Source organism: Taudactylus pleione, unplaced genomic scaffold (assembly GCF_031769625.1).
Source record: "Taudactylus pleione unplaced genomic scaffold, aTauple2 ptg000824l, whole genome shotgun sequence".
In the NCBI taxonomy this organism is placed as follows: Eukaryota; Metazoa; Chordata; class Amphibia; order Anura; family Myobatrachidae; genus Taudactylus; species Taudactylus pleione.
The window spans coordinates 1,367,799-1,395,107 of NW_028285226.1; the positions used below are offsets into that span (position 1 = coordinate 1,367,799).

General features: G+C 46.4%; 1 protein-coding gene across 3 annotated transcripts in view; it reads right to left on the reverse strand.

Moving 5' to 3' along the window:
* The window catches only part of OSBPL9 (oxysterol binding protein like 9), a 162,465-nt gene that overhangs the window by 44,437 nt on the left and 90,719 nt on the right, over nt 1-27,309 (reverse strand). For 2 of the 3 annotated variants that reach the window (XM_088458300.1, XM_088458302.1), the window contains 5 exons: nt 15,247-15,342; nt 11,859-11,906; nt 9,335-9,364; nt 8,267-8,317; nt 1,261-1,299 (listed from right to left, as the gene is read on the reverse strand). In XM_088458300.1, coding sequence (XP_088314426.1) covers nt 1,261-1,299; nt 8,267-8,317; nt 9,335-9,364; nt 11,859-11,906; nt 15,247-15,342 — 264 coding nt within the window. The remainder of the gene's footprint in view (nt 1-1,260; nt 1,300-8,266; nt 8,318-9,334; nt 9,365-11,858; nt 11,907-15,246; nt 15,343-27,309) is intronic. The other variant, XM_088458301.1, reaches the window with a different exon arrangement.

Below are 27,309 nucleotides of genomic sequence, written 5' to 3' on the forward strand. Positions count from 1 at the left end.
GCTATGCTTTGGAAGGCAACTGTGTTCTGTGAGAGAATGCAGCTGCGATTGCATTAGCGTACATCTCAAAATCAGGCCCGGAATACCTGAAGAAGTGTAGAAGTGAAGCCGCCCAGCTCCATGCATTAGGTAGAAAAGGTATTTCCTATACGAGGAAAGTGGAACATAGAAGTTGGGGGTGGGCGAGTTACTAAAAACCCATTTAAATATTTCATTATAATATTGATTTTATTAGTTAAAAACGTTATATGCATGTTAATATTTAGTTATTTATTACTGGTTATTTGTTCAGAGAACCCCAAAATGTTATGTTTACTGAACCCAATAGAGTACATGAAACCTCTAATGGTGGGGTAAGACTACCGCATATTTAAACAAGCAACTATTGACCAAAAAACAAACTCCTGCCTGTTCTCTGGCTCCCAGATTTTGTCTAACCCTATTCTAAGTAGGTGCCTATCCACTAGACGATTAAAATGAGCGCTTGAACGATAACGATATTGTTCGATAATCGTTTAAACATCGTTTGAAAATTTGGTGTTTTAGACATCTATCATCGTGCAAACTTGCTGGTCAACCTGACGATATCGTCAGGTTCAGCATGTTTGCAGATGATTGATTGTGCCTGCACTGAATGACATATCGTTCAGTGTGGGCACCATGCAGTGTAGTGAACGACTGAACGATAACGATACCATTATCATTCAGTCTTTTCACTGTCGGGTAGTGGATAGCCGCCTTAAGGCTTTAGCCTCCAAAACAAATAATAAAACAAAATACTGCTACATAGCGTAGCCAGAAGAAAGTCAGCAAAAGATTATCAACTATGACAAATATCTGTTGTAAAAGAGTCACATGCAGTTTTATGGTACCTGAAATCTCAGCCAACTCCATTGATTCCTGGCCAAATCTTCTATCTGGCTCAGTCTGTTTAAAGCCGAGCAGAGAGAACCCGGTGGCCCCTAGTTGCTGTGAATAGCTGTGGGAGTTGGGGAGCCACAGATTACCCATCTGGTTTCACACCAAGCTATACCTGATCTAACCCCGACACCATAGCAATGCTCAAAAACAGAGGTGCCCAATAGCCTTCAACAAACTGACTCTGCTGAAACAGGCAACGTTAATGTAGGACGGAATGATGGGAGAAGTAGGTGAGGTGGAGGGAACGAGAGTAAGGGGGGGAAGCAGATCAGATCTCTCTGAGGTCAGGTGAATGTTCTGCAGGAATAAAGGGAAGTAAAACTTTAGGTAAAAACTTACTATGAGTCCATCTGCGTGCTTGTCCTCGTTAGTTTGGTCCTTAAGAAAACAAACGTTAAGATTGTGAACATGCAGGAAAGGTCTGGGGAACATACAACACCTAGACGATCGGCGGAACAGTAAACATTACATTTGACTGGGAACGTAGATCACATTTCTGTGTCATACTGAAAGGCTGGAATCCATTTAATAAAAAGTAGACTCAGAAAGTTTTACAGCGCCAGGCAAAAACTTTCGATGAACATTTAATACAATTGAATTGAAAAAAGCATTCCGAGATCATGAGAACAAAGGAAAGGGGCGTGTACGTGGCATGCCAGCAGGTATACATTAGGAAAAAACACGGGACCCATTTCTGTGGCCTCAAAGTGTGGCCGTGACCCCTTAGAATGCAGTAACATATTGCACTGTAACACCAGAGTATTATTAGAATAGGATTTTAATTTAACTTCCTTTATTGTCATAACAAAACAGAAATACAACTACAGATATGTCCTCATACACTTTTGCTGAGGTTGCACCAAACAGCCCTTCTCGGCACACCATCCCCGGTGTGACACGGCTTGTGCAGAGCGTCTTTTTCAACATGCAAATGTGTCTTGGTTGCAATCAGATGTGACAACCGCTTCACTAGACTTCGCTGATCTATTTGATATGCGACACCTTTATGTCTGCGTGCGACTTAGCCTGAATCTGCATAGGACGTGCTAGAATGCAGAGGCTGCAGCTATTGTGCTACGTATACAGACTCAGACGCATACTGTGTGTGCGCAAGTGTCGCTTATTAAAATAATCAGTGCAATCTCGTGGAGCGGTTTGTTGCATCCGATTAATTTTCCGGTGAAAGAGGCGCTTGGTGCAAGCTGAGTGGCACGGGACCTGCCGGCTCACTCGCGCCGCATGGCGTAATGAGGCTAGGGGTATGAGGACACATCTGTATACAAATAAAAATTGTTCTATATAAACAACACGATCAGTCTCATGCTAAACCATTCTAATGATGAATATACCATAGTGGGTGTGCTACTAGCTATTATGCTACCTAAAAAAACAACCAAACACTCCACACACACAATAAAATATACCCAGCACCTAACAGACCATCCCCCACCCAACACACAACTCATTTAATAGTTCATGGAGGTAGCGCAAGGGGAACCCAAGGGGTGATCAGAATTAATCCAATACTAAGAAACACCTGTAGGCACAGACTTGTAAACTACCAAGACTTACAATATTATACATGAAGAATAGGGAGTAGGACAACATGTAATAAAATGGTGCTGTGGCGTAATATATTATAAAAAGATACAAAAAATTGGTTTAAAAACTTTGAACAATTTGAACTGAAGCAGAATAATAATTTATAAAAACGTAATTTCAGCCAAGTTCATTGGTCTAATCCATCCAAATGTAATATACCTCCCATCGTGGCCAGATTCAACCAGAGCTCAAAGCTCTATATGTTTCTCTTCTGTCCTTTTCCATTTCAGTGACCTTAGTAATGGAAGAGAAAAGGGTTTTTTTGCCCTCGTTTTCTCTATTCATCCCTCATAAATCTGGAAAATGGGGACAAATGGTATAAAATCATTGGGGTTGCTGGTGACTGGGGCCATGATGGAAGGGACCGTGGGCCTGATTCAGACCCACTGGCTAGGTTGCGTTCGCTCGTAGCTGCCGATGTTTCGCAATGTGCGCCTGCGTATGTAACGCTCTGCGCATGTGCAAACTAGTCCATGCGATCACTCCATGTCTAAAGACGCCCCGCCAGAAGAGTGACAGGACAAGCCATTTGTGGGTGGTGACAGGGGTTGGACGATGAAAACGGGGGGGTGGAGGTGTGAACGCAGGCGTGTCTGTGTGTCTTAACGCAGTTTCAGAGGCGTGCATAATTAAGACGGAGCGTCATAGTACACCTCACCTGGCTGGATTTTACACTGAAGTGCTTGCGGTAGGGTATGGTCAACCACAAGCGCTACGTTCGCTTCCGATGGTACTCGATGTTACCGATGGTTGCATACATTTCCTGGAGATGACGTTTATAAGTGGGCGCCTTAAGACAGGCTGGTGGGCGTCCGCGTACACAGGGCGATCGCACGCAAAGACATAGTGGGCGTGCTTATGCCTTGCCGTGCGATTGCCTGCCTTGCTGTTAGTTAGCCGAATTTGCATACACATCGAGCGAGCGAACGCATCTAGTGAGCGGGTCAGAATCTGGCCCTGTGTACCAGTACAGAGATTATAAATGTACAACAGATTATCAAGGTCACAGATCAGATTCTAATGAAGAAAGTGTACGGCCAAGTCCCCGGCTAGGATTAATAAATCATATGAACAAACATCACAGAGGGATTAAGCAGCATGTTCTTTTCCAGCCTCAGCAAGTAGCCAATTTCTCAACACTGTGGAACCAACAGGAAGATACATAATACCATCTTAATTAGTACATGGAAGGCAACGATCCTTTCCTACCATGTGATGGCTAAAGGGGAAATCCTGCTCCCGGCACATAAAAGGTTAACACTTTCCTAATCTAATCCTTGCACAGAATCCTTCTGCAGTGTGGGAGATCCCATCTGTTCTGAGGCGCTGGCCCTTTGTACATCCAATAACAACATAGTGATTTTAACAACACCTTCCCTGTTGGGCTGGTCCAACTTTAACTATGGTCATTTTCCTTAGGGGAAACCACACATACAATTAGACCATTTCATATGTTTGATAATGAGTTTTCTCCAGGGAAACCAGAAAATGGCAACCTCCACGCTGTAATAGCAAGGCCCAACTGTGAAGATTCAGATCGGTGTCTTCTAATTAGGGATGTGCAGGCTCGGATAGGCTCGAGTTTGAACGCCGAGCTCGGATTTTTCCCTCCAAAAAAACGGAACTCAGACGTTTTGCCTCTTTCTGAGTTCCGTTATTTTGGAGGGAAAAATCCGAACTTGGCGTGCAAACTCGAACCTATCCGAGCCTGCACATCCCTACTTCTAATCCTCTATATAAGCAGTGCGGAAGTACAGCATACATCTTACTGGCTGTCCCACAATGCAGTGCTAACCAGCACATCCCTACCCTGAGATGGGGGGATGTGGATACTAAGTACATGGGTTCAGGCACCTCTGTCAGCCAGGAAGTGCAGGGCTTGGGTAACCATGATGCCCAAAATACTAAATACCACCATACTGACCTATAGGTAGCTATATTATAATTTCCAGTATGAGAAATACACTGAAGGGCAGCACATGCTACATATATTATACTAGTAAAAATAGGGTGTTTTTTTTATATTGTATACAGAGAGCATTTTCTGTGCAGAGTAAACGTAGGTTGGCCAATCATGACGACATCTGTTATACCCCTTTTCCACCTAAATTCCGGGTCTGACCCGGAGTTGGAACAAAGTTCCTATCCGGATCAGACCCGGAATTTTGCCGGCGCCGACTCAGGATATTCCCGAGTCAGCGCCGCTCACACCGCAGTCGGGACTGCATAGACCCGGCTTTTGCGGAGTGAAAGTGGTCGCTTGGAGATGACGTCATCTCCAAGCGCCACTGAAGCCGGACCAATCGGCTGGCTAGCAGCGCACTCCAGGTCATCGTGACCCGGAGTGCACTGTTCTCACAGCTGGGTTTCATGGGCTACGCCCGTGTTAAACCCTGCTGGTTACCTGGGTTGGATTGCCGGGTCACTCGACCCGGCGATCCAACTCTCTGCCCTTTTACACCAGGGAGCTGCCCGGGTTAACCCTTCAAAAACCCGGGTTTTAGCTCCAGTGTAAAAGGGGTATTATTAGCATAGGAACAATTTTCTCCTATGTGGATGTTTATAATTGAGGAGATCTCGTACCTACCTACCTACCTACAATAGGACAGGAATCACAGATGCTGTATATATTTTTATTCTCTTTAATGCTAAACACGTTCAAGTACAAATCACTTATTTCTTCAGAATAATTTCCTCTTTAAAAGAATGCCATCTATAATAATAATAGTTGTTTATGGTAATGTGACATCTATGCCATTCTTTCCCAAACCCAGTCTTAACGGAACCCTAACAGTACAGGTTTTCCAGATCATCTAGCTGGTGTGTTAATTGACTAATACAATAGATCTACAGGTGGCATTAATTATTCCTGAGGATATCTTGAAAACAAGCACTAGAGTTCCATGAGGACTGAGCTTGAGAAACACTGATCTATGCACCAGAGATAGGTTACCTGTGGCTCTCCACATGTTATATGGCTAATTAGGATGGGAGGGTAACAAGAAGGAACAAGTATATTCAGTTTAAACTTGTATAAATTCTAACGGAAGAGAGGAAGGAAAAAAAAAAAGTGACAGTTATTAATTTAGCTTCACAAAAGAGGAATATAAAATTCTACCGGACCCCAAAATTAGGAATCTGGCAAATTCTCTGGATCAATTAAACCCATAAGGGCATTTGCTATTTATACGTGTAATTTCTTGTAATTAATGCATGCAGTCGATTTTTAAATGTACATGTGAGTATTGTCTGCGGACCTTATTGAATTCAAACTTCATCTTTTGCTTAAGTGTTAGTATCCTATATATCAGCCAATCAGAACGGTCACAGCAGCAGTGATCCGTGCATGGTGTGATTACATTAGTAAGGACAGGGCTGCATGTGACGCAGTGATACGTGCATGGTGTGATTACATTAGTAAGGTCAGGGCTGCATGTGACGCAGTGATCCGTGCATGGTGTAATTACGCTAGTAAGGACAGGGCTGCATATGACGCAGTGATCCGTGCATGGTGTGATTACGTTAGTAAGGACAGGGCTGCATATGACGCAGTGATCCGTGCATGGTGTGATTACATTAGTAAGGACAGGGCTGCATATGACGCAGTGATCCGTGCATGGTGCAATTACATTAGTAAGGACAGGGCTGCATGTGATGCAGTGATCCGTGCATGGTGTAATTACGTTAGTCAGGGCAGGGCTGCATGTGACGCAGTGATCCGTGCATGATGTGATTACGTTAGTAAGGACAGGGCTGCATGTGACGCAGTGATCCGTGCATGGTGTGATTACATTAGTAAGGACAGGGCTGCATGTGACGCAGTGATCCGTGCATGGTGTGATTACATTAGTAAGGACAGGGCTGCATGTGACGCAGTGATCCGTGCATGGTGTGATTACATTAGTAAGGGCAGGGCTGCATGTGACTCAGTGATCCGTGCATGGTGTGATTACATTAGTAAGGGCAGGGCTGCATGTGACGCAGTGATCCGTGCATGGTGTGATTACATTAGTAAGGACAGGGCTGCATGTGAAGCAGTGATCCGTGCATGGTGTGAGTACGTTAGTAAGGACAGGGCTACATGTGACGCAGTGATCCGTGCATGGTGTGATTACGTTAGTAAGGGCAGGGCTGCATGTGACTCAGTGATCCGTGCATGGTGTGATTAAGGGCATGATTCAGAGCCAGACGCTCTGACCAGAGCGCTCGCTCTGAATCAGGGCCCTCCTCCATTAAAATGGAGCGTCCTCCTGGACGCTCGTATAGCTGTGGGTGACCACCCACAGCATATACGAGCGTCCAAAAAGATGGTCGCGATGGTCTTGACCATCGCGACCATCAGACTTGCGACGGAAACCCTGCGGTAGGGTTTCCCAGCCACAAGCCCTGGAGTGATTTTGGCTCTATCAGAGCCAAAATCACTCCCACTGACATCACTAGTGATGTCAGTGGGGCCGGCTTCAGACGGTAGGCGTTCCCATGGGAACGCCTCCGTCTGGCAGGCACGCCCCCGGCACGCCCACCAAAGGGGGCGTGCTGTCAGTCACCATCGACAGCACGCCCCCTTTGGTGCGAGACCCGGAGCGACAGCTTGGCTGTCGCAGTCCGGGTCTCGCGAATGCGCACGATGGAGCTCCCTCCGTCGTTCGCATGCGCAGTGGGGAACATCGACCCACTTGCGAGCATACTGCCGCTTGCGAGTGGGTCTGAATGACCCCCTAAGTTAGTAAGGACAGGGCTGCATGTGACGCAGTGATCCGTGCATGGTGTGATTACGTTAGTAAGGACAGGTCTGCATGTGACGCAGTGATCCGTGCATGGTGTGATTACGTTAGTAAGGGCAGGGCTGCATGTGACACAGTGATCCGTGCATGGTGTGATTACGTTAGTAAGGGCAGAGCTGCATGTAGCGCAGTGATCCGTGCATGGTGTGATTACGTTAGTAAGGGCAGAGCTGCATGTGACGCAGTGATCCGTGCATGGTGTGATTACGTTAGTAAGGACAGGTCTGCATGTGACGCAGTGATCCGTGCATGGTGTGATTACGTTAGTAAGGGCAGAGCTGCATGTGACGCAGTGATCCGTGCATGGTGTGATTACGTTAGTAAGGACAGGTCTGCATGTGACGCAGTGATCCGTGCATGGTGTGATTACGTTAGTAAGGACAGGGCTGCATGTAACGCAGTGATCCGTGCATGATGTGACTACGTTAGTAAGGGCAGGGCTGCATGTGACGCAGTGATCCGTGCATGGTGTGATTACGTTAGTAAGGGCAGAGCTGCATGTAGCGCAGTGATCCGTGCATGGTGTGATTACGTTAGTAAGGGCAGAGCTGCATGTAACGCAGTGATCCGTGCATGGTGTGATTACGTTAGTAAGGGCAGTGCTGCATGTAGTGCAGTGATCCATGCATGGTGTGATTACGTTAGTAAGGGCAGGGCTGCATGTGACACAGTGATCCGTGCATTGTGTAATTACGTCAGTAAGGACAGGGCTGCATGTGACGCAGTGATCCGTGCATGGTGTGATTACGTTAGTAAGGTCAGGGCTGCATGTGACGCAGTGATCCGTGCATGGTGTGATTACATTAGTAAGGACAGGGCTGCATGTGATGAAAATGAAAAAAAGAAAAAAAAACAATCATGGCACAGTTGTCCACAAGCACAACATCTGCAGCACACAGTACAAAATGGAGGACACTTTTATTCTGTAACAAAATGGTGGAAGGATAGGAGGAACTTACCTTAGCAATCTGAAGCAACACAATGCAGTGTTTGATGGATTCTACCATGCTCTATAAAACAGACAGCCAGAATGCAATTATTATTCATTAGAAAAAGGATTACATAACACTATGAGAGAGAACAGTTCTTTCACTTAGTGTATTACAATCAATGTGGCTTAGGACAGGGCCGCAACTAGGGGGGCTAAGGGAGCACGTGACCCGGGTGCCGGACTTGAGGGGGTACCGGGGAGAGGCTGCCGGGAGGCTAGGTTGCTGCTCTTGTGGGGTTGGAGTCACATCCAACCTTGAGAGGCACAGAGACACTGTCAGTATAATGTGGTGCTGGACGCAAGCCAATCAGTGTTCGTGGACCGGTAGCCAATCAGCAGAGACTGCCGGTCCGTGAGCTCCAATTGGTTCACAAACGGAGCCACATTACTGTGGCATAATGCAAAGGGGGCCTTACTGTGGCATAAATGTATAAGGGGCATTACTGTGGCATAATGAATAAGGGGCATTACTGTGGCATAATGAATAAGGGGCATTACTATGGCATAATGAATAAGGGGCATTACTGTGTTGCATAATGTGTTATAAAGGACATTACTGTGTGGCAATGTATTGTAGGGGGCATTACTGTGGCATAATGTGTTATAAGGGTCATTAATGTGTGGGTGTGGCATGATGTGTTATAAGGGGCATTACTGTGTCACAAAACCACACACCCTTTTCGTCCTCGATATTGTATGTTTTTGGAGGGTGGCGCCAAATTATGGCCTTGCCTCGGGTGACAAAATTCCTAGTTTCGGCCCTGCTTAGGAATGGGATACCTTCTGCAAGCTTTGCCTGTAATGGCACTATGTGATTATATCTTTTGCAGGAATTCACAGATATTAATGGTTAAAACGAACATGTATATATTTTAAAACAAATATATCCTTGATGTAGAGTTTGCTTTAAATAGGAAAGTTATTAATAGAGAGCAAACCATGATGAAATAATTGCCGGGTATAACTGGCATTGACGCATGTCTGGGCTGCTTATAAAACAAGTAACGCTCAGTAGGGCAATGGTAAATAAACTTACACATGTTGTATCCTTGAGATTTTCAATTTTCTGTGGAGTTAAATTAGTAACATTAATATTGTCACAATATACAAAACATTTAATTAAAAAAATTCAGGGGATTATGGGATGGGGGGGGCTTAGGAGGAAATGAGTGTTCTGTAACTAGACTGGAACAAGTCAATTCTATGCATAGCACCTTTACCACGTTCATATAGCTGGAAACAAGAACATTAGGACCATACTACATGTTGTAGGATATAAATAAACAGAGGCGTGCGTGCCAGGAACAGCTGCACAGCATTAACCAGTTAATTGTACTATGGCCGGTTTCGTTCTGAGACGATACACAGAACATCGCAGCAAAAGTTATAAATATGGAGACCTGTTCACAAGGGTTTAATTGCAGATGCTGACCCCTAATGCAATGTGGACCATCATCTACAAACAATATTCAAATAAAATGGAGCCTGTAACCTTTCCGCTTTTCAAGGATCTAGGGATCTTACTGATGTCCCACATTTCTACTAAATTCATGTCTGATGCCTAGTCCTAGAGAACTGCCTGTGCTTCATCACCATTGATCGGTGAATATTGATCCCACCTACAAAATGGCTGCCCAAACTGGGCGTAGGTGCACAGTCCACATAAGTGGGAATCTGAGGTGACTTGGCAATGGCAGGTGTAATGAGCTCTCAGGTAGAGAACAAATTGTATCTAGTGGTTTTAATGGAATGAAAAGGGGCTGAACTCCAATCATTAACAAATTCTAGACAAAGCATCTTCCTCATCTAAACATTGGTGTCCATTTTCAGCACACAGAAAAGCCATTTCTTCTATGCACTGGCAAACGAATGCCATTAAAGAGATTCAATAGAGTTCATTTTACGGCTACATTTATTGCCTACAATAAGGGCTACAAATGGTATGGGAATAAAATGACAAATATGTGATAATATGATAGAACCTGAAAGCTAACGTCAGACGTGTGGGTCTCTTCTAATAACGTTTAAGATATCAATGATGGATTTGGAACTCCTTCCCTACTAACCATTAATGCAGTGCATGAGGCAAACTACCAAACCTACAGTAAAGGCCCCCACACATCGGGTGACCATTTCACATATTGCCCGATTTGACTGGAACCGCCGATCTGCCATTCGGAAATGGCGATCGGCGGCCAGCAATGCCCGCCAATCCGTCGGTGAAATTCTTCATGTTAAAATCTCCGATTTGCTTATCTCTATCATATTTTGACCGTGATTGGCAAATCAGGGAAATCCAACATGTTGGATTTCACTGATGCCCCGAACCCGGCATCTGGGGATCGCAGAACTGGCCCAATACATCGCAGATGTAAGGAGGCCATAAGACAACGGCTTTATCAGTTTAAGTAATATATCCCGCGTAGTAGCTCAAGTCAATGCTTTACTCAGTTTATGTAGATGCGCTGTACTTTTCAATTAAAAGCTTAAAAACTTTACAAATCTGCATTCTGGATGTTCTAACAAATTGAAAAACCTATGAGCCAGTAGGGAGCAGTGCTGAGGCTAACAGCTGGCTCGTAGTGTGCTAAGCTGCATGTGTCTGAGCTGAAGGGCACCATGGTCTCAAATTGACCCAATAATTATGTTTTGGGGAGAGATTCCCCAAATTTCTGTAAAATTGGTGAAAGTAGGCTGAATACGTGAGTTTAGAGGTGCCCTGGTCACTGCATATAACAATTTACAGTACAGAGGTGTCCTCACTCGTCTTTGCTGCAGTTGCGCCAAACAGCTCCTCTCGGCACGCCTGGTCCCCTGAGACTCTGCTAGCGCCAGGTGTCTTTTTGCAGAAAATGCGTCTAAGTCGCAATGTGATGCATCAAGGACGCGCCAGGAGTTTGTGCAGATTCATTTGATATGTGACAGTTGTATATCTGTGTGCGACAGTCTCTCAATCAGCATGTGAAGTGCCACCATACTGCGGTCACAGCTTGTTTCTAAGTCAAGTTCCGGGTTACAGACTCGGGTGCACACAGATATACAAGTGTCACATATCAAGTTAATCAGCACAGTCTCCAAGTGCGTCCTAGACACATCACATTGCGACTTAGGGCCATATTCAATATGGGGCGAAAAGTCAATTATCGCCAGTTTCAATTATCCCCATATTCAATTTCAAAGATTTTTCGCCGGTGTGAAAAGTCTTTGTAAAAAAACGGGGATAACTTTTCTCCATAAAAAAAGTGCAGAAAAAAAAAAGTGCAGAATTGGGGTTTTGGGGTGCAGACTTAAAAAAAAAAAAAAAAAAAAAAAAAATTGCCTGCACCCCTGCGAGTGTCCCCTAAAAGTAATCTGTGTCAAAAAAATTTAAAAAGTCCTCAGGACACCCCAAAAAAATTTCATTTTGGCGGCTCACTCACGCCAGGCATATCGCGCTGCGCGCGTATTGAGGCTAGATGACCAAGGACACATCTGTATAATAAAAAACACCACATATCCCTACCAGACATGCTGCTGATTCTAGAACGCAAAGCCCGAGCTTCTGGAATATCGATACTGACCTTCCTCTGTTCATCATCCTTGCAGTTTTGGATTTTCTCATCAAATACCTAAAGAAACAATTTACAAACACGATCAGAAGAGAACAGGTTTGTGCAGCAGGTGACCTGAGGAGCCCAGCTGCACCATGACAGTAACATGAAAACAAACCTAAAATGAAAACAATAAAGTAGAAAACGAGAACTGAACTAGGAAGAACAAACAGTTTTTGTTTGACAGCATTAATAATTCATCTGAGGTGGTAACCATGTTGTTGGCAGTGTCACAGATGTAGAGAAATCCAAAGCATCGCCCTAAGACAACAGAAGGCTGCAGTATGATAGATTACAGTTCAGCGGCCACCAGGACACAGATCACTAACTCACAGAGATTTATGTTCACAAATAAACATTTCATCTGTAAACCTCACACAGAAGAGTCTGCAGCATAAACGTTACACACAAGTCACAACCAGGGCAGCCCACCTATAGTAAGTCAGGAGACAAAATCACCTGCTGTAGAATTCTCAGAGTACAATCGTTGCTGCGGACTCCAATACCATCAGCGCTTAACTGGTTTCCAGCTGCCACATCTAACGGCATCAAGAATGTGACTAATTGCTTTGCTAAGGATATTGCTGAAGCCCTACCTTTCAGCATTCTTCTCTCAGTGTTATGGGTCTCCAAATATACCTGGAATCTGACCTTGCGATGCAAACAGGGAAAGGACTGCAAGGTGTTACACGCGGTCAAATTCAAGGTTCAATAACCCGCATGGTAAGGTAATGAGAGGGTTTGTGTGTGTTCCACTGTAATGTCCTCATAAACAACATAGAAGAGTCTTTATCTATGAAAAGGGATCAAAGCTGCCAATGAATAGAAATTAAACTTCTATAGCTTGTTGAGCCAAGGATCAAAGCACTGCGAATAATGTTCTATTCCAGTGCCTGTAACAGGTGCAGCTCCACTGCCGGGGAAGGGGAAAACGGGGGAAGGTGCAGTAGAGCGGAGGAAAAGCTGAATGAATTACAGCCACTATAACATTGCACCTAATACTATTAGTACACCAGGCACTGAAATACATCCTATGATTTTAACAATCACAAATGTTGGACCAGTGACACTGGGATGGACGCAATTCTTCACACCCAGGTAAAATGCATTGCTTAAGGTACCTACACACCTAGCGATGTGCTCACAATCCCACGATGTGTACGATTTCCCCCTGAACTCTCCTCGGGAGCTCCATGGCAAGCATGGGTCCGATTTGGTCCAGGGGCGGATTGGGAATTTAGAGCAGCCCTGGAAAAAATCCCGAAAGTGGCCCCATGGAAATAAATAAATCGCGGACACGCAGACTCAGTCACCCGAGAAGTATGAGAGGCTGTCCTGTCTGTTACTCCTTTCACTGAATCCGGCAGGGGCCGGCCGAGCACACAACCACACACTGGCTGGCGGGCAGAAGAGCAGGCGGCAGCGGCTGAGGTAGAATGCTGGACTCTGTCGGGGGATGTGACAGACTTTCTGGCAGTGAGTAAGGGGCGGACGAAACAGGCACCGGGTGGCAAACTGCCAGAATTTACACAGAGCCAGCCGCGTAATCTTATCACACACTGCGGCTGGCTATGGCTTTAGGGGGCCGGGGCCGTCCTCCTGTCACTGAAAGCAGCGGGCGGAGGCATGTAGCTTCCCCGCACATCACTGTAGTCACGCCTCCGCCCTCCATCCTTGCAATTAAAAAAAAGTTGTCTGTCACTCACCCGCGGACTAGCACCACTTCTTCACCCTTCGTCCCTCGATGACGCCGTCGACGGGCAAGCTGGGTGGGTGGAGCTTTAATAGGCTGGCCTCTCTTCTCGCGACAGAGGCTCAGCCGCGCAAGCACACTGGCAGCCGGACTGCCTGTGTAAAACACACATTGTACAGGTGCCGGGTGACGCGAGTCGGGGGGCGGGGCCACAATTGAAAAGTGGCCCCACAACCAATCGGCCCACCGGGATTCTTCCCGCAAAAAGTAATGGCCAATCCGCCCCTGAATTGGCCTGAAACAGCTGCCAATTTGTCACACTCTATCATGCCTCCTAAACCATCCAATGCAATGTGACTTGAGATTGTCAGATCTGCCCTACAGCACAGCAGATCTGAAGATGCGATGTGTGACCTGCGGGAACGAGCATCATGATCGTGAGTGGGGACTCACGATTTGGGCATATTTTACACGATCTGTCGTTCCGATGCGTCGGAGTCAGCCAGATCGGGTAAAATATCGCCATGTGAAGGTTTGTGCCTAAAGTTGACCAGATTTTCAAAAACATTGAAGACCGGTAGCTACATAGCAACTCACCGTTCCATCCCGTCTGCCCACCTCGTATGACCCTGACGTCTATCTTACGCCCTATCTTCTGCTGTTCGTTCACTCACACGCCTGGAAGTCGTGCTTAGGTTATATTCTCACTAGCCGCCATTGCTAGCTCCTCCATGGATGTGTTATTATGCTTAATTGTATTTATGTATATGTTATTCATGTTATTGTATTTACTACTGTATGTCATATCTAAGATTCTCCAGCGCTAGGGAATCTGTGGCGACCCATAAATAAGCAATGAGGAGGAGGAGGAATTCAGGAATGGTCACAATTGGTCTCTTTTTAGGCTTATGGCTGAGACATTATTACTATTTAATTTATAAGTGCTTTAATAGATTCACCCTTACAGGGTTCTCACCTATTATATACAGCTTCATTCTAAATATTTTAAACACAGAAATGAAGTGAAGGCCTAAAACGAATCCAAAGGGTGGGGACATATAGCTAGTGCTCATGTACGTACAAATTTGTCCTCATTATTTGCGTAATATGGCGGAAGACACATGGCGCCACCTTCACGCCACAGTTAGCGATTCCTGACTTTCGGACTTTTACCTAAATTTAGTGTCTTATTCACATCATAGTCGCATACGAAGGTGCTTTCAGCGTACTAGGCATTTAGGATTAGCATTAACAAAGTAATTGGTATAAACGACGCGTGTCGTGAATAATGGCACAGCTCATTCGTATCGGTTCTCAGTCTGCGTCACACACAGCAGCTGCATGCCCTGCCAGCGCCACTGTCCCAGGTACCCATACACTGTTATCTTGGTGCATCAGCCATGTCACCAAGTTTCATATTTTGAAAAACAGTTTGTGGCGAAACGCCTGACACAGCTTAGTTGCAAAGTCTGTAATGCGCCAAATGGGACTATTTAACACGATTGGAGTATAGGGTATATAGACAAACCTGTATGTCAAATCACATGGAAACCAAAAGCAGCTCAAATTATAGCATACAAATACAGCAAAATCTAAAAATAAAGACATTAGTTTAAAAAAAAGAAAAAGAACGATCAGTTTGGTGTAACCAGTTTGCCAACATACCTTTATCTGGTCTATTAAAATCTGGAGATAAGCGTCTGACTCTGCGAGCTTCTTATCAAAATCTTGAACGCTTGGAACAAACCCAGAATCCACACCCTGCAAGAAAAAAGACAAAACCACAGAGTTTAATACAGGCCCGTAAACAAGAGTTTCTACTAGCTGTGGGCAGTAATGTGTTGTTCCACATGCCCTTCACATCTACAGATCACAGTCATTGTCCAGAAAGGGACCTGCAAACAACTTCTTAGAACAACGCATTGGCGATGAGGAACAGACCACAACAAGATCACTGCGAGGCCAGTAATGACGCTGTAACAGGAAGGGGATGCTAGATGATGTTAATCTGAAACGGTACCACAATAAAGATCAGCAGGTCAAACAATGTAAACAGAAGAGAGAATGTACAGTGGTACAGAGTCCATGCGGTAAGTGTACAAGCCCCAGGCAGAGATGTGCAGACACAGGATACTTGGAAAATAGATCAATGCCAGACAGAGGAAACAAGCCATTTGCTTGCAGCAGAGTTTCAAGTGTTCCAGGAGTCTCGTATGGGGTGTAACCACATGTGCAATGATCAGTGATGTGGCACAGACCAGGGGCATACAAAGTAACGTTTTCTTAGGATAGCTTGTACTGGAAATAAATATTGGCATCCCTGCTAAGACATTTGGATGCTTCAAGTCCAAGTGCTAGACAATTCAATAACGCCAATGTAATTACAGACGTGCCTAAGGGGATACAGTGTCCGATCCGATTCTCTCCAGGCCTATATAACTTAATATTTTCAGGACAATGGTGGAAAGACATCACTCAGGCACCCCAACAGAATCTCTCCGCTGTCTGAGAAGGATAATTCATCTTAATAACAACTTTATGCATCAGCACAGTTCCTTCCTAGTCGGTGGGCCAATACACACAGCAGTATTATTTTTGTGTGGCTGTTTATGCCATGTACTTCGCAACGGGAGGGGGTGGCACTACGGGAAGCTGTGCCAGTCCTTGGAAGGAAAAGAGCTGTATATTCTTCCACTGCACAGCTGATTGAATTTTAGCTGTGAAAACAGGCATAACCAAACACACATATTCCAGGATATAAATCAAAGGCGTCAGAGACACAAACATTCAGCTCTGTGTCAAATCAAACTGCAACTGAAGTGTTAAATAATCCGCTCCTACACTCATTTCATTTGCATTGCAGACATGGCTCAGAGTGGTCTGAGGTTTCCCTAGCTCTGACGTGGCTCCATAAGTTTCCTCTTAATAAGGTTACAAGACCCAAGCACCATGAATACCACTACTGAGAGCTCATGCTAGGCAATTACACTCTAATGGCTGTAGTAAAAAGAGAACACAAATAGGATATAGTATGTATCCCTAAGGAAAATGCTGAAAAAGCATTGACACGGAGTAGATATTGCCTGCTGTCGTCTGATGCTATTATATAGACCTGAGTCCCACTTCCATATAGGTAGGTATGTATGTATGTATGTATGTATGTATGTATGTGTATATATATATATATATATATATATATATATATATATATATATATATATATATATATATATATAAAATCCGGAAAGTATTCACAACGCTTCACTTATTCCACATTTGGTTATGTTACAGCCTCGTTCCAAAATGGAATAAATTCATTTTTGGCCTCAAAATTCTACACACAATACCCCATAATGACAACGTGTAAAAAGTTTTGAAATTTTTGCAAATTTAATAAATAAAAAAAACAACTAAGAAATCACATGTACATAAGTATTCACGGCCTTTGCCATGAAGCTCAAAATTGAGCTCAGGTGCATCCTGTTTCCAACTCTTTCTTGAGTTGTTCCTACAGCTTAATTGGAATCCGAGACAGGATTGTCCCGAGACACAAATCTGGGGAAGGGTACAGAAAAATATCTGCTGCTTTGAAGGTCCCAATGAGCGCAGTGGCCTCCATCATCTGTAAATGGAAGAAGTTCAGAACCACCAGGACTCTTCCTAGAGTTGGCCGTCCATCTAAACTGAGCGATCGTGGAAGAAGGAGCCTAGTCAGGGAGGTGACCAAGAACCCGATGGTCACTCTGTCAGAGCTACAGCATTCCTCTGTGGAGAGAGGAGAACCTTCCAGAAGGACAACCATCTCTGCAGCAATCCACCAATCAGGCCTGTATGGTAGTGGCCAGACGGAAGCCACTCCTTAGTAAAAAGCACATGGCAGAACGCCTGGAGTTGGTCTAAATGCACCTGAAGGACCATGAGAAACAAAATTCTCTGGTCTGATGAGACAAAGATTGAACTCTTTGGCGTGAATGCCAGGCGTTAAATTTGGAGGAAACCAGGCACCGCTCATCACCAGGCCAATACCATTCCTAAGCATGGTGGTGGCAGCATAATGCTGCGGGGATGTTTTTCAGCGGCAGGAACTGGGAGACTAGTCAGGATAGAGGGAAAGATGAATGCAGCAATGTACATCCTGGATGAAAACCTGCTCCAGAGCGCTCTTGACCTCAGACTGGGGCGACGGTTCATCTTTCAGCAGGACAACGACCCTAAGCACACAGCCAAGACATCAAAGGAGTGGCTTCAGGAAAACTCTGTGAATGTCCTTGAGTGGCCCAGCCAGAGCCCAGACTTGAATCCAATTGAACATCGCTGGAGAGATCTGAAAATGGCTGTGCACTGACGCTTCCCATCCAACCTGTTGGAGTTTGAGAGGTGCTGCAAAGAGGAATGGGCTAAACCGTCCAAAGATAGGTGTGCCAAGCTTGTGGCATCATATTCAAAAAGACTTGAGACTGTACTTGCTGCCAAAGGTGCATCAACAAAGTATTGAGCAAAGGTTGTGAATACTTAGGTACATGTGATTTCTTAGTTGTTTTTTTTTAATTAATTTGCAAAAATCACAAAAAAACTTTTTACACATTGTCATTATGGGGTATTGTGTGTAGAATTTTGAGGACAAAAATGAATTTATTCCATTTCGGAATAAGGCTGTAACATAACAAAATGTGGAAAAAGTGAAGCGTTGTGAATACTTTCCGGATGCACTGTATATCCAGGTTACCGGCACTCAGAAAAGGTGAGCTCTATATAGCCTGCCTAGGTGCTCACCCTGGGGTGCTAGAACCCACCACACAGAAAAATCAGTGAAATAGCCAACGTTGTAAAGCCAACATTTAGGGGATATGTCAGTAAAGCAAAAGCTATTTCACCGATTTCTCTGTCCTGGAGTGCCACCTGTTTTTGTTTTGGATTTTATAATATAATATAATATAATATTATATATATATATATAAATTATATATATATATATATATATATATATATATACACATACATACACACACACAAATATATATATAGGTACATACACATTTTATAAAAAGAGATCTCCACTTTCATTCAGTTGTAACAAGGATTCCACCATTTAAAATTTTTTTCTAGGATACACATTTACTTATACAAAATGTTTTCAGTTCAGTACTTTTTGCTCCAACTTGGGATAGACAGACAGACACAACATTCTTATTATACTTATTACCCCTAAAAAGCAGCACAAACGGTCAGAAAAAATGAGTCACCTAACTCATAGAAGTACAAAAAAACCTGCCACAAACATGCGCTAAATGGTACTTTAAAAAAATATAGAGTTCACATCAATACTTAACATTCAACATCCACTGAGTTCTCAATGTATACCTCCGAACATGTAATAAAACATGAAAACACAAAATAAGATTTTTGGATACTTACCATTGAATCCTTTTCTCTGAGTCAGGCTGGGGGACACTGGACCATGGGTTGTAAGTGGGAAGGCGTGGATTTGGCACTAACACTGAAATCTAGAACTCCTCCCTCTGCAACTCCTGACTTCAGTACAACTTCAAAAGTGCCTGGTAAGGAGAAGCAATACTCAGCGACACTGTCACTCCGAAAAATAAAAAATGAAATTGACGGTCAGTACGACCCCAAATCATAAATCATACTCAATACCACTGAGCGTGAGGGAGGGAATGCAGTGTCCCCCAGCCTGACTCAAAACTATTTTCTCTTTTGTCTAGGCTGGGGGACACTGGACCATGGGATGCTCAAAATCGGCCCCATGGGAGGGAACGCTCGGATTGCCCGAACGGAGAACAACTGTACACCCAAAATGGGCCCCATGGGAGGGAACACTCGGATTGCCCGACCGGAGAACAACTGTACACCCAAAATGGGCGTCCCCGGTGGCAAAAACATGAAATCTGTAGAACCGCACAAATGTGTGGACAGAGGACCTGGTAGCTGCGCGACAAACCTGTTCAGCCGAGGCCCCGTGACGCGCTGCCCAGGAGGCCGCCACAGCCCTAGTGGAATGAGCCAACACCCTAGCTGGTAACGGGCGCCCCGCCTCTGAGCAAGCCCTTGAAATCACTGAGCGAAGCCATTTTACAATGGTCTGCTTTGTGGCTGGCCAGCCCCGTTTGTGGGCATCGTAGAGAACCAATAGAGAGCCCGTCTTACGTAAGATTGAAGTTCTGTCTAAATAAATGCGTAGGGCCCGGACAACATCCAACAGTGATAGATCGTCCTGGTCCCCTGAGGACTCTGAAGATGAGAAAACAGGAAAAACAATCACCTGCTTTAAGTGGAAAGATGAAACCACTATCAGTTGAAAAGAAGGAACCGTCCTGAGCACAGCCCTATAGTCATGGAAAACAAGAAAAGGTGGTTTGCAGGACAAGGCCCCCAAACTCAGAGACCCGTAGAGCCGAGGCAATGGCCATCAGCAAAACCACTTTCCACGTTACGAACCGAAGGATTCCAAAGGTTCAAACGGTGCCTGCTTAAGAACCAGGGGCAAATCCCATGGCGCTACTGGTGGTTGAATCAGAGGCGGTATTCGCAAGACCCCCTGTAAAAAAGTCTGCACCTCTGGGAGGAGAGCCAGATGCTGCTGAAAGTAAATGGAAAGAGCCGAAATCTGTACCTTAAAAGATTGAAGCCGTAAGCCGGCCTCCAGACCATCCTGCAGAAATGCTAAAATCCTTGGCAGGCGGAACTGGGTAGAATGTACTCCCCGCTGCTCACACCACACAAAATAGGTTTTTCAAACCCTGTGGTAGTTCTGCGCGGAAACCTGCTTCCGCGCCCGGAGCATGGTCCTGATGACTGAAGGGGAAGAACCCCTGGTCTTCAAGAGCCCGGTCTCAACAACCAGGCCATTAAAGCCAACTGAGGTAGGCACTCGTGACAGAATGGCCCCTGTAGCAGAAGATCTGGATGCAGAGGCAGACTCCAACCCGGCCCTGTGGCTAGCCTGAGAACAGTGGCGAACCACATCCGGCGCGGCCAATTTGGAGCCACTAGGATGACTGAAATCTGCTGCTCCCTGACTCGACAGAGTACTCTTGGCAACATGGGAATTGGAGGCAAAATGTAGGCCAGACGGAAGTTCCAGTTAACTGTCATGGCATCTACTGCAATTGCCAAAGGATCTCTGGACCTTGCACAAAATCGAGGGACCTTGCAATTGTGGAGAGACGCCATCAGGTCCACCTCCGGCAACCCCCATCTCTGGAGCAGCTGCTAGAAAACCTCCGGGTGGAGAGACCACTCCCCTGGCAGGAACGAAGTCCTGCTGAGGTAGTCTGCCTCCCAATTCTTCACCCCCGGTATGAAGACTGCTGAAATTTCCGGGAGGACCATCTCCGCCCAAGAGAGAATGAGACTTGCCTCTGCCATGGCAAGTGTGCTTTTGGTTCTGCCCTGTTGGTTTACATATGGCCACTGCCGTGGCATTGTCCGATTGGATCCTCACTGGTCGGCCCTCCTGAGCCCCGCACAGTGCCCGATAAATGGCCCGGAGCTCCAGCATATTTATTGGGAAACCTATCTCTGATGATGACCAGGTTCCCTGGAGACAGAGGTTCTCCGTCACCGCTCCTCAACCTCTGAGACTTGCTTCTCTGGTGACAATAATCCAGTTGGGAGTCACCAGGGACCGACCCTGGAGAAGGTGATCGGTAATCAGCCACCAGTGAAGTGACTGACGAGTGCTGTCTGACAGAACCAGCAACTGAGAAGAAAGGTCGTCTGAGCAGCCCGTCCAATTCCGGAGAATCTCCCACTGGAGAATCCGTGAATGGAAACGGCTGTACTGTATGGTCTCGAAGGTAGAGACCATCATGCCTAGTAACCTCATGCCCAGCCACACGGATGGCCAGGGGCAGACAGCACTTTCCTGACTAAGTCCTGAAGGGCCCGGGCTTTGGGCTCAGGCAAGAAAACCCTTTCCAGTGCTGTATCGAAGATCACCCCCACAAATGTCAGACATTGGCAGGGCCTGAAGTGACTTCTCGAGATTCAGTATCCACCCATGATGCTGTAACACCTGCACCGTGTGATCCAGGTGGAGCTGAAGTTGGGCAGCAGAATCCGCCGTTACTAGCAAATCGCCCAAACAGGGAATCACCATTATTCCCTCGGAATGCAGTAAGCTTGCCATTGCTGCCATGATCTTTGTGAAGACCCGCGGAGCTGTAGCCAAACCGAACAGCAGAGCCTGGAACTGGAAATTGGCTCTTCTGACCGCGAACCTGAGTAGAGACTGATGCCCCACCCAAATCGGTATGTGGCGATATGCATTGTCGAATCTGGTTTAGTGGCTGAGACAGAATCAGTGTAACATTAGCTTGGAGCGACGCCATCTTGCGAATGGAAACCAGACTCCGGGGTATATTTACTAAGGTACGGGTTTTTAGAAGTGGTTTTGTTGCCCATAGCAACCAATCAGATTCTAGCTATTACCTTCTAGAAGGTGCTAGATAAATGTAAAGTAGAATCTGATTGGTTGCTATGGGCAACAAAACCACTTCTAAAAACCTGAACCTTAGTAAATATACCCCATCCATCTTAAAAATAAGAATCTGCACGACACCATTTTAAGTTACAACTCACGAGCTAAGTACAGATGGCAATGTTTTTGGTAATCCCTTTAGAAGCCATGACAGGCCCATTCTGGGGACAACCTTGCATAGAAATATACCAAAACAAACACAGTATCAGTTAGCAACTAGAAAAACAGCCTCCTGAGAAAAAGAATTAGAAAAAGACAATACACCAGGAACGGTGGGTGTTTTTGCATGTAAAGGGAGAGACCCCACATGTGGACAGGTGTAGCTGTGGCAATTGTAATATGGCCCAGACACTTGAATTTGACTGAATGAACAATGGTAAGAAATCTGCTCTTTTAAACTCACTGTCAGACAGGCTGGCACCAGCCTTAAATCTATTATAAATAGATTCACCTGCATAAACACCGCACATTACGCACAGTTGCGCTGTTAACATGACACACATTAGCGAATGCACAATATCCTGCATGCGAACACTGTTTATTAGCTGCATGCATGCACATCTCCCCCAAATCAGATAAACCTAACTAGCGTCTTTTCCCAAACCCCTAATACTTACATAATGCACACTCACATAAAAGGTTCCATAGCTTTAAAGTATAAGATCCAAGTCTTATTCATTTATTACAAATGCTGTGAAATAAAGACTATTTTGGTATCTAAGGATTAATATGTGATAAGTAAGCCGTGTTTGGTGTTATACTGATCTGCACTCTCAACAGCTTCCCGGTATCATCGGTGTGAAGATCGCAACATGCATTCTCAACTAATGGACCGTAGAGATATAAAGCACCAAAATGTATTTTGTGAAACCAACAGCCTATATTTGCATGCAGGTGGAATAGAGGAGACAATAGGCTGTCGGAGGCTGACCTGTGTCCATTTGAATCAACCTGTTAAATGCCCTGTAACAAAACGCACCGTGATGGGGAACCAATGGGATCAGCAACAAACCTCTCTATTGTGTTGTCTGTTTCTGTAAGGGTATAAATGTGTGTGTGCTGTGACCTCAGTCTGGAGTCTTCTTGCTGATTGACGGAGGTTTCTTGCTGATGCCGGTATCTGGTCCAGAGCGCGTGCGTATGTATAACTGTATCTTGGGTCTGTATAATTCTTTGCGCTAAATTGCACTTAGATCACAGCGTGTAACTGTACTTTACTTGAATAATACTTTAGACCTTGAACATGTGTTTCCAAAGCACAAAGTCTTTATTTTACGGTCTGACTGCGTACGCAAATAGCGTCAATTTTAGAGGTTTATAGGCAGGTTTTAGAAGGTATAGGTAGGAGCGTATAGAGGTTCAAATTCAATATCGTTAGCATCTCTGATGTCGACAGACGCCAGAAACTAGTTTGCCGACACCCTGGATCACTGATCGGAGCGACTCCATACGAAACTGATACACCCACAGGTTATCATTCAAGGCTCGTAGATTCAAAATCGGCCGATAAGTGCCGTTGGGTTTCTGGACTAGGAACAAGTTGGAGTAAAACCCCTGTTCCTGTTGAGACTGGGGAACAGGAACTATAACCCCTTCTGAACAGAGAGAACTGATAGCCTGGTTAAGGCCCGTCTCTTCTCCGGCTCCCTGGGTAATGCTGTAGCGAAGAAACGTTGTGGTGGCTGCCCCCTTAGGTCGATCACATAACCTCGGGAGACAAGGCCCCTTACCCAGGCATCTACTCCTGAAGCTACCCACCTGTCTAGGAAAAGAAGGAGACGGCCCCCTCCCTGAGACCAGATGGGCTGAGATCCGGTCAGTTACTCAGCTTCTCAGATGCCCTAGTACCTGGGAGCCTGAATGTGCCGGAGAAGCTACCCCAGGGGGGCAGAACCCCTACTGGATAAAGAGCGTCCTTGGGCCCCCTGGCCTCTAATCGTTCCCCTTCCTCGAAAGGACGAAAGGAAGACTCGGAAACGAGAGCCCTTTAGCCTCTGGGGCAGCACAGGCAGAAAAGTGTTCCACCAGTACCAGGAAGTCCTCTCTGGATGAGTCACCAGCAAGGCCTGCCACTAATTTGTCAGCCCACTTCTCTATGGCTCGAGAGACCCATGCAGATGCCAATAATGGGCGAATAACCACTCCGGTGCCCATAAAAATACTCCTAAGGCATCCCTCCATTTTTTTGTCCAGCGGATCCTTAAAGGAGGCCGTGCCTTGGACCGGCAGAGCCGTGTGCTTTGCTAAAAGAGCCACAGCCACATCCACTCTTGGAGGCAGCGCCCACTTCGCGACCTGCTCCTGTGGAAAGGGATAAAGGGCTGCAAATTTTCGAGGAGTAGCATACTTTTTATCTGGGGTCTTCCAGGCTTCCTCTACCAGATCTGAAAGATCCTGAGACAGTGGGAAACAAACGACCCTCTTACACCTCCGCTTAAACGGCCCTTCCGCCCTAGCTGAGGCGTCAAGGTCCAGACAGTCCAAAGAAAGTCGTACTGCCATAATAAGGTCCTCTACGCCCTGACTTGACGCAGTCTGAACCTTCCTCGTCGGGCAGAACCTCCTCTTGGCGTTCCCCCTCCTCCTCTTCTTCCTCCCCCTCAGGATCTGACTCCAACAAGACACTGGATGGAGGAGGACGCCTATGCATAGTGCGTAGTTTAGACTCCTCAAAGAAACGTTCCATAAAGGATGATACTTTCTCGACCCCTATCGACGAGCGCTCCATGGTATGGACCCAAGGAGGATCAGGACCCTGGTAACCACCCCCTGCAACAGCAGGCGGTGAGGGCAAAATAGGCGCTGGCACTGCTTGGACTAATTCCTGTCTACAGCGGAGCAACGTCACCAGGTCAGAGAGTGAACGGCTCATAGCCTGAGCCCGTGCCGGCTCCTCCGTAAGCAGAGTGGCTCCCCCAGCTGGCTGCGCACACGTGGGCCCCAGCTGACAGTCAATACACAAAGCCCCTGCATCCAGTTGTCCACACGGCAATTTAGACTGACACTGGGCACATGTAAAAAATATAGTCATAGTGGGTTTCTGGCCCTTTGTGGACTTTTTGTCTGTCATTAGAGCAGCCCCCTTCCTGCGCTGCCCTGCAGCAGCAGTCAGCCCGGAAAACAAAAACAAAACAAAAAAAAATATGAGATATGGTAAGAACTTACCCTTGTTATCTCTATTTCTACGAAGTCCATAGGGTTCCACAGGATACCTTGGGTATAGGTGTGACGTCAGTCGCAGGGCACCAAAGAGTTAAGCTTTCAGCCTCCCAGGATGCACTGGGTCCCCCTCCTATATCCCGCCCCCGAGCCAAGGCACCTCAGTTAGTTACCAAGCCATAGGCCGGAGGAGGAGAAGGAAGAGAGAGAACAAAGATCTGGACACATACAAGAATCACATTCTCACCAGAGGGAGACGGAAAACCGGTGACCAGAGCAAAGCCCATCTGCAGCACAGGTGCGACAGGGCGGGAGTCCTGTGGAACCCTATGGACTTCGTAGAAATAGAGTTAACAAGGGTAAGTTCTTACCATATCTCATATTTTCTACTTCAGGGTCCATAGGGTATCCACAGGATACCTTGGGGATGTCCCAAAGCAGTATCCTTTAAGGGTGGGGACGCTCCTGTGCTGAAAGGAGAATCCGCCGCCCGAAGGAAGCATCCTGAGAGGCGAAGGTGTCAAACCTGTAATACCTCACGAAGGTATGGACAGAGGACCACGTAGCAGCCTTGCAGATCTGGACTGCAGAGGCACCACGTCGAGCTGCCCACGAAGGACCCACAGACCTAGTGGAATGAGCCTTCACAGAACGAGGAACCGGCAGGCCTTCATGAAGATAAGCTTCAGAAATAGCCATACGGATCCAGGCTGCCAAAGTTTGCTTTGAAGCAGGCCAACCCTTTTTACGGAAGCCATAGAGGACAAACAAAGCGTCCGACTTCCTAAACGAAGAAGTGCCGTCAACATAAGTCCTTAAGGCCCGCACAACATCCAAAGAGGCCTCACCCACGGAAAGACCCGGTGAGTTAAAGGCCGGAACAACGATTTCCTTGTTTACATGAAACTGGGAAACAACTTTGGGAAGAAATTCGGGCCGAGTGCGGAGCACTGCCCTGTTCCCATGAAAAACCAAGAAAGGGGGTCTACAAGAAAGAGCCCCTAACTCAGAAACACGTCTGGCCGAAGCAATAGCCAGAAGGAAAACAGTCTTAGCTGTTAGCCATTTAAGATCCACTGAGCCCAGTGGTTCAAACGGCGGTCCTTGGAGAGCCCTCAGGACCACAGCCAAATCCCAAGGCGCCACAGGTGGAACAAAGGGCGGCTGAATGCGGACAACACCTTGCATAAAGGTGCGCACATCCGGGATTGTAGCAATCCTACGGTGAAACCAGACAGACAGGGCCGAAACCTGTACCTTCAAAGAAGCAAGGCGAAGCCCATGATCTAGTCCCGCTTGCAGGAAGGCGAGAATCCGAGACAGACGAAACTCCCGCGGTGCATAACCTCTCGGCCGACACCACTGGAAGAACGTATGCCACACGCGATGGTATATCCTCGCGGAAGACGGTTTCCGAGCTCGCAACATGGTGCGCACCACAGAGCTGGAAAACCCCCGGGACCTCAGCATGGCCGTCTCAACAGCCACGCCGTCAAAGACAGCCGAGTCAGGTCCGGGTGATGACAAGGACCCTGAGACAAGAGGTCCGGTCGTAGCGGCAACCGCAGAGGACTGTCCACGGACAGACCCTGAAGGTCTGAGAACCAGTGCCGTCTGGGCCACGCGGGAGCTATCAACAGGAGCGTCCCTCCTTCCTGTTTGAATTTCCGGATTACCCGTGGAAGAAGGGAGACCGGAGAGAACAGATATGCGAACCGGAACATCCACCGGACGGACAGAGCATCCACCAGAGACGCCTCTTCGTCTCTTGTGCGAGACCTGTACACCGGCAACTTGTTGTTGTGCCGGGACGCCATGAGGTCGATCTCTGGAAGACCCCATCTGTCCACCAGTAGTTGAAAAACGTCCGGGTGCAGGGACCATTCCCCCGGATGAACGTCCTGGCGACTTAGAAAGTCCGCCTCCCAATTGAGCACTCCCGGGATGAAGACCGCTGATATGGCCGGAAGATTGTGCTCCGCCCAAACCAGGATCCGAGACACCTCTACGAGAGCCGCCCGGCTTCGGGTTCCTCCTTGCCTGTTTATGTAGGCCACGGTGGTAGCGTT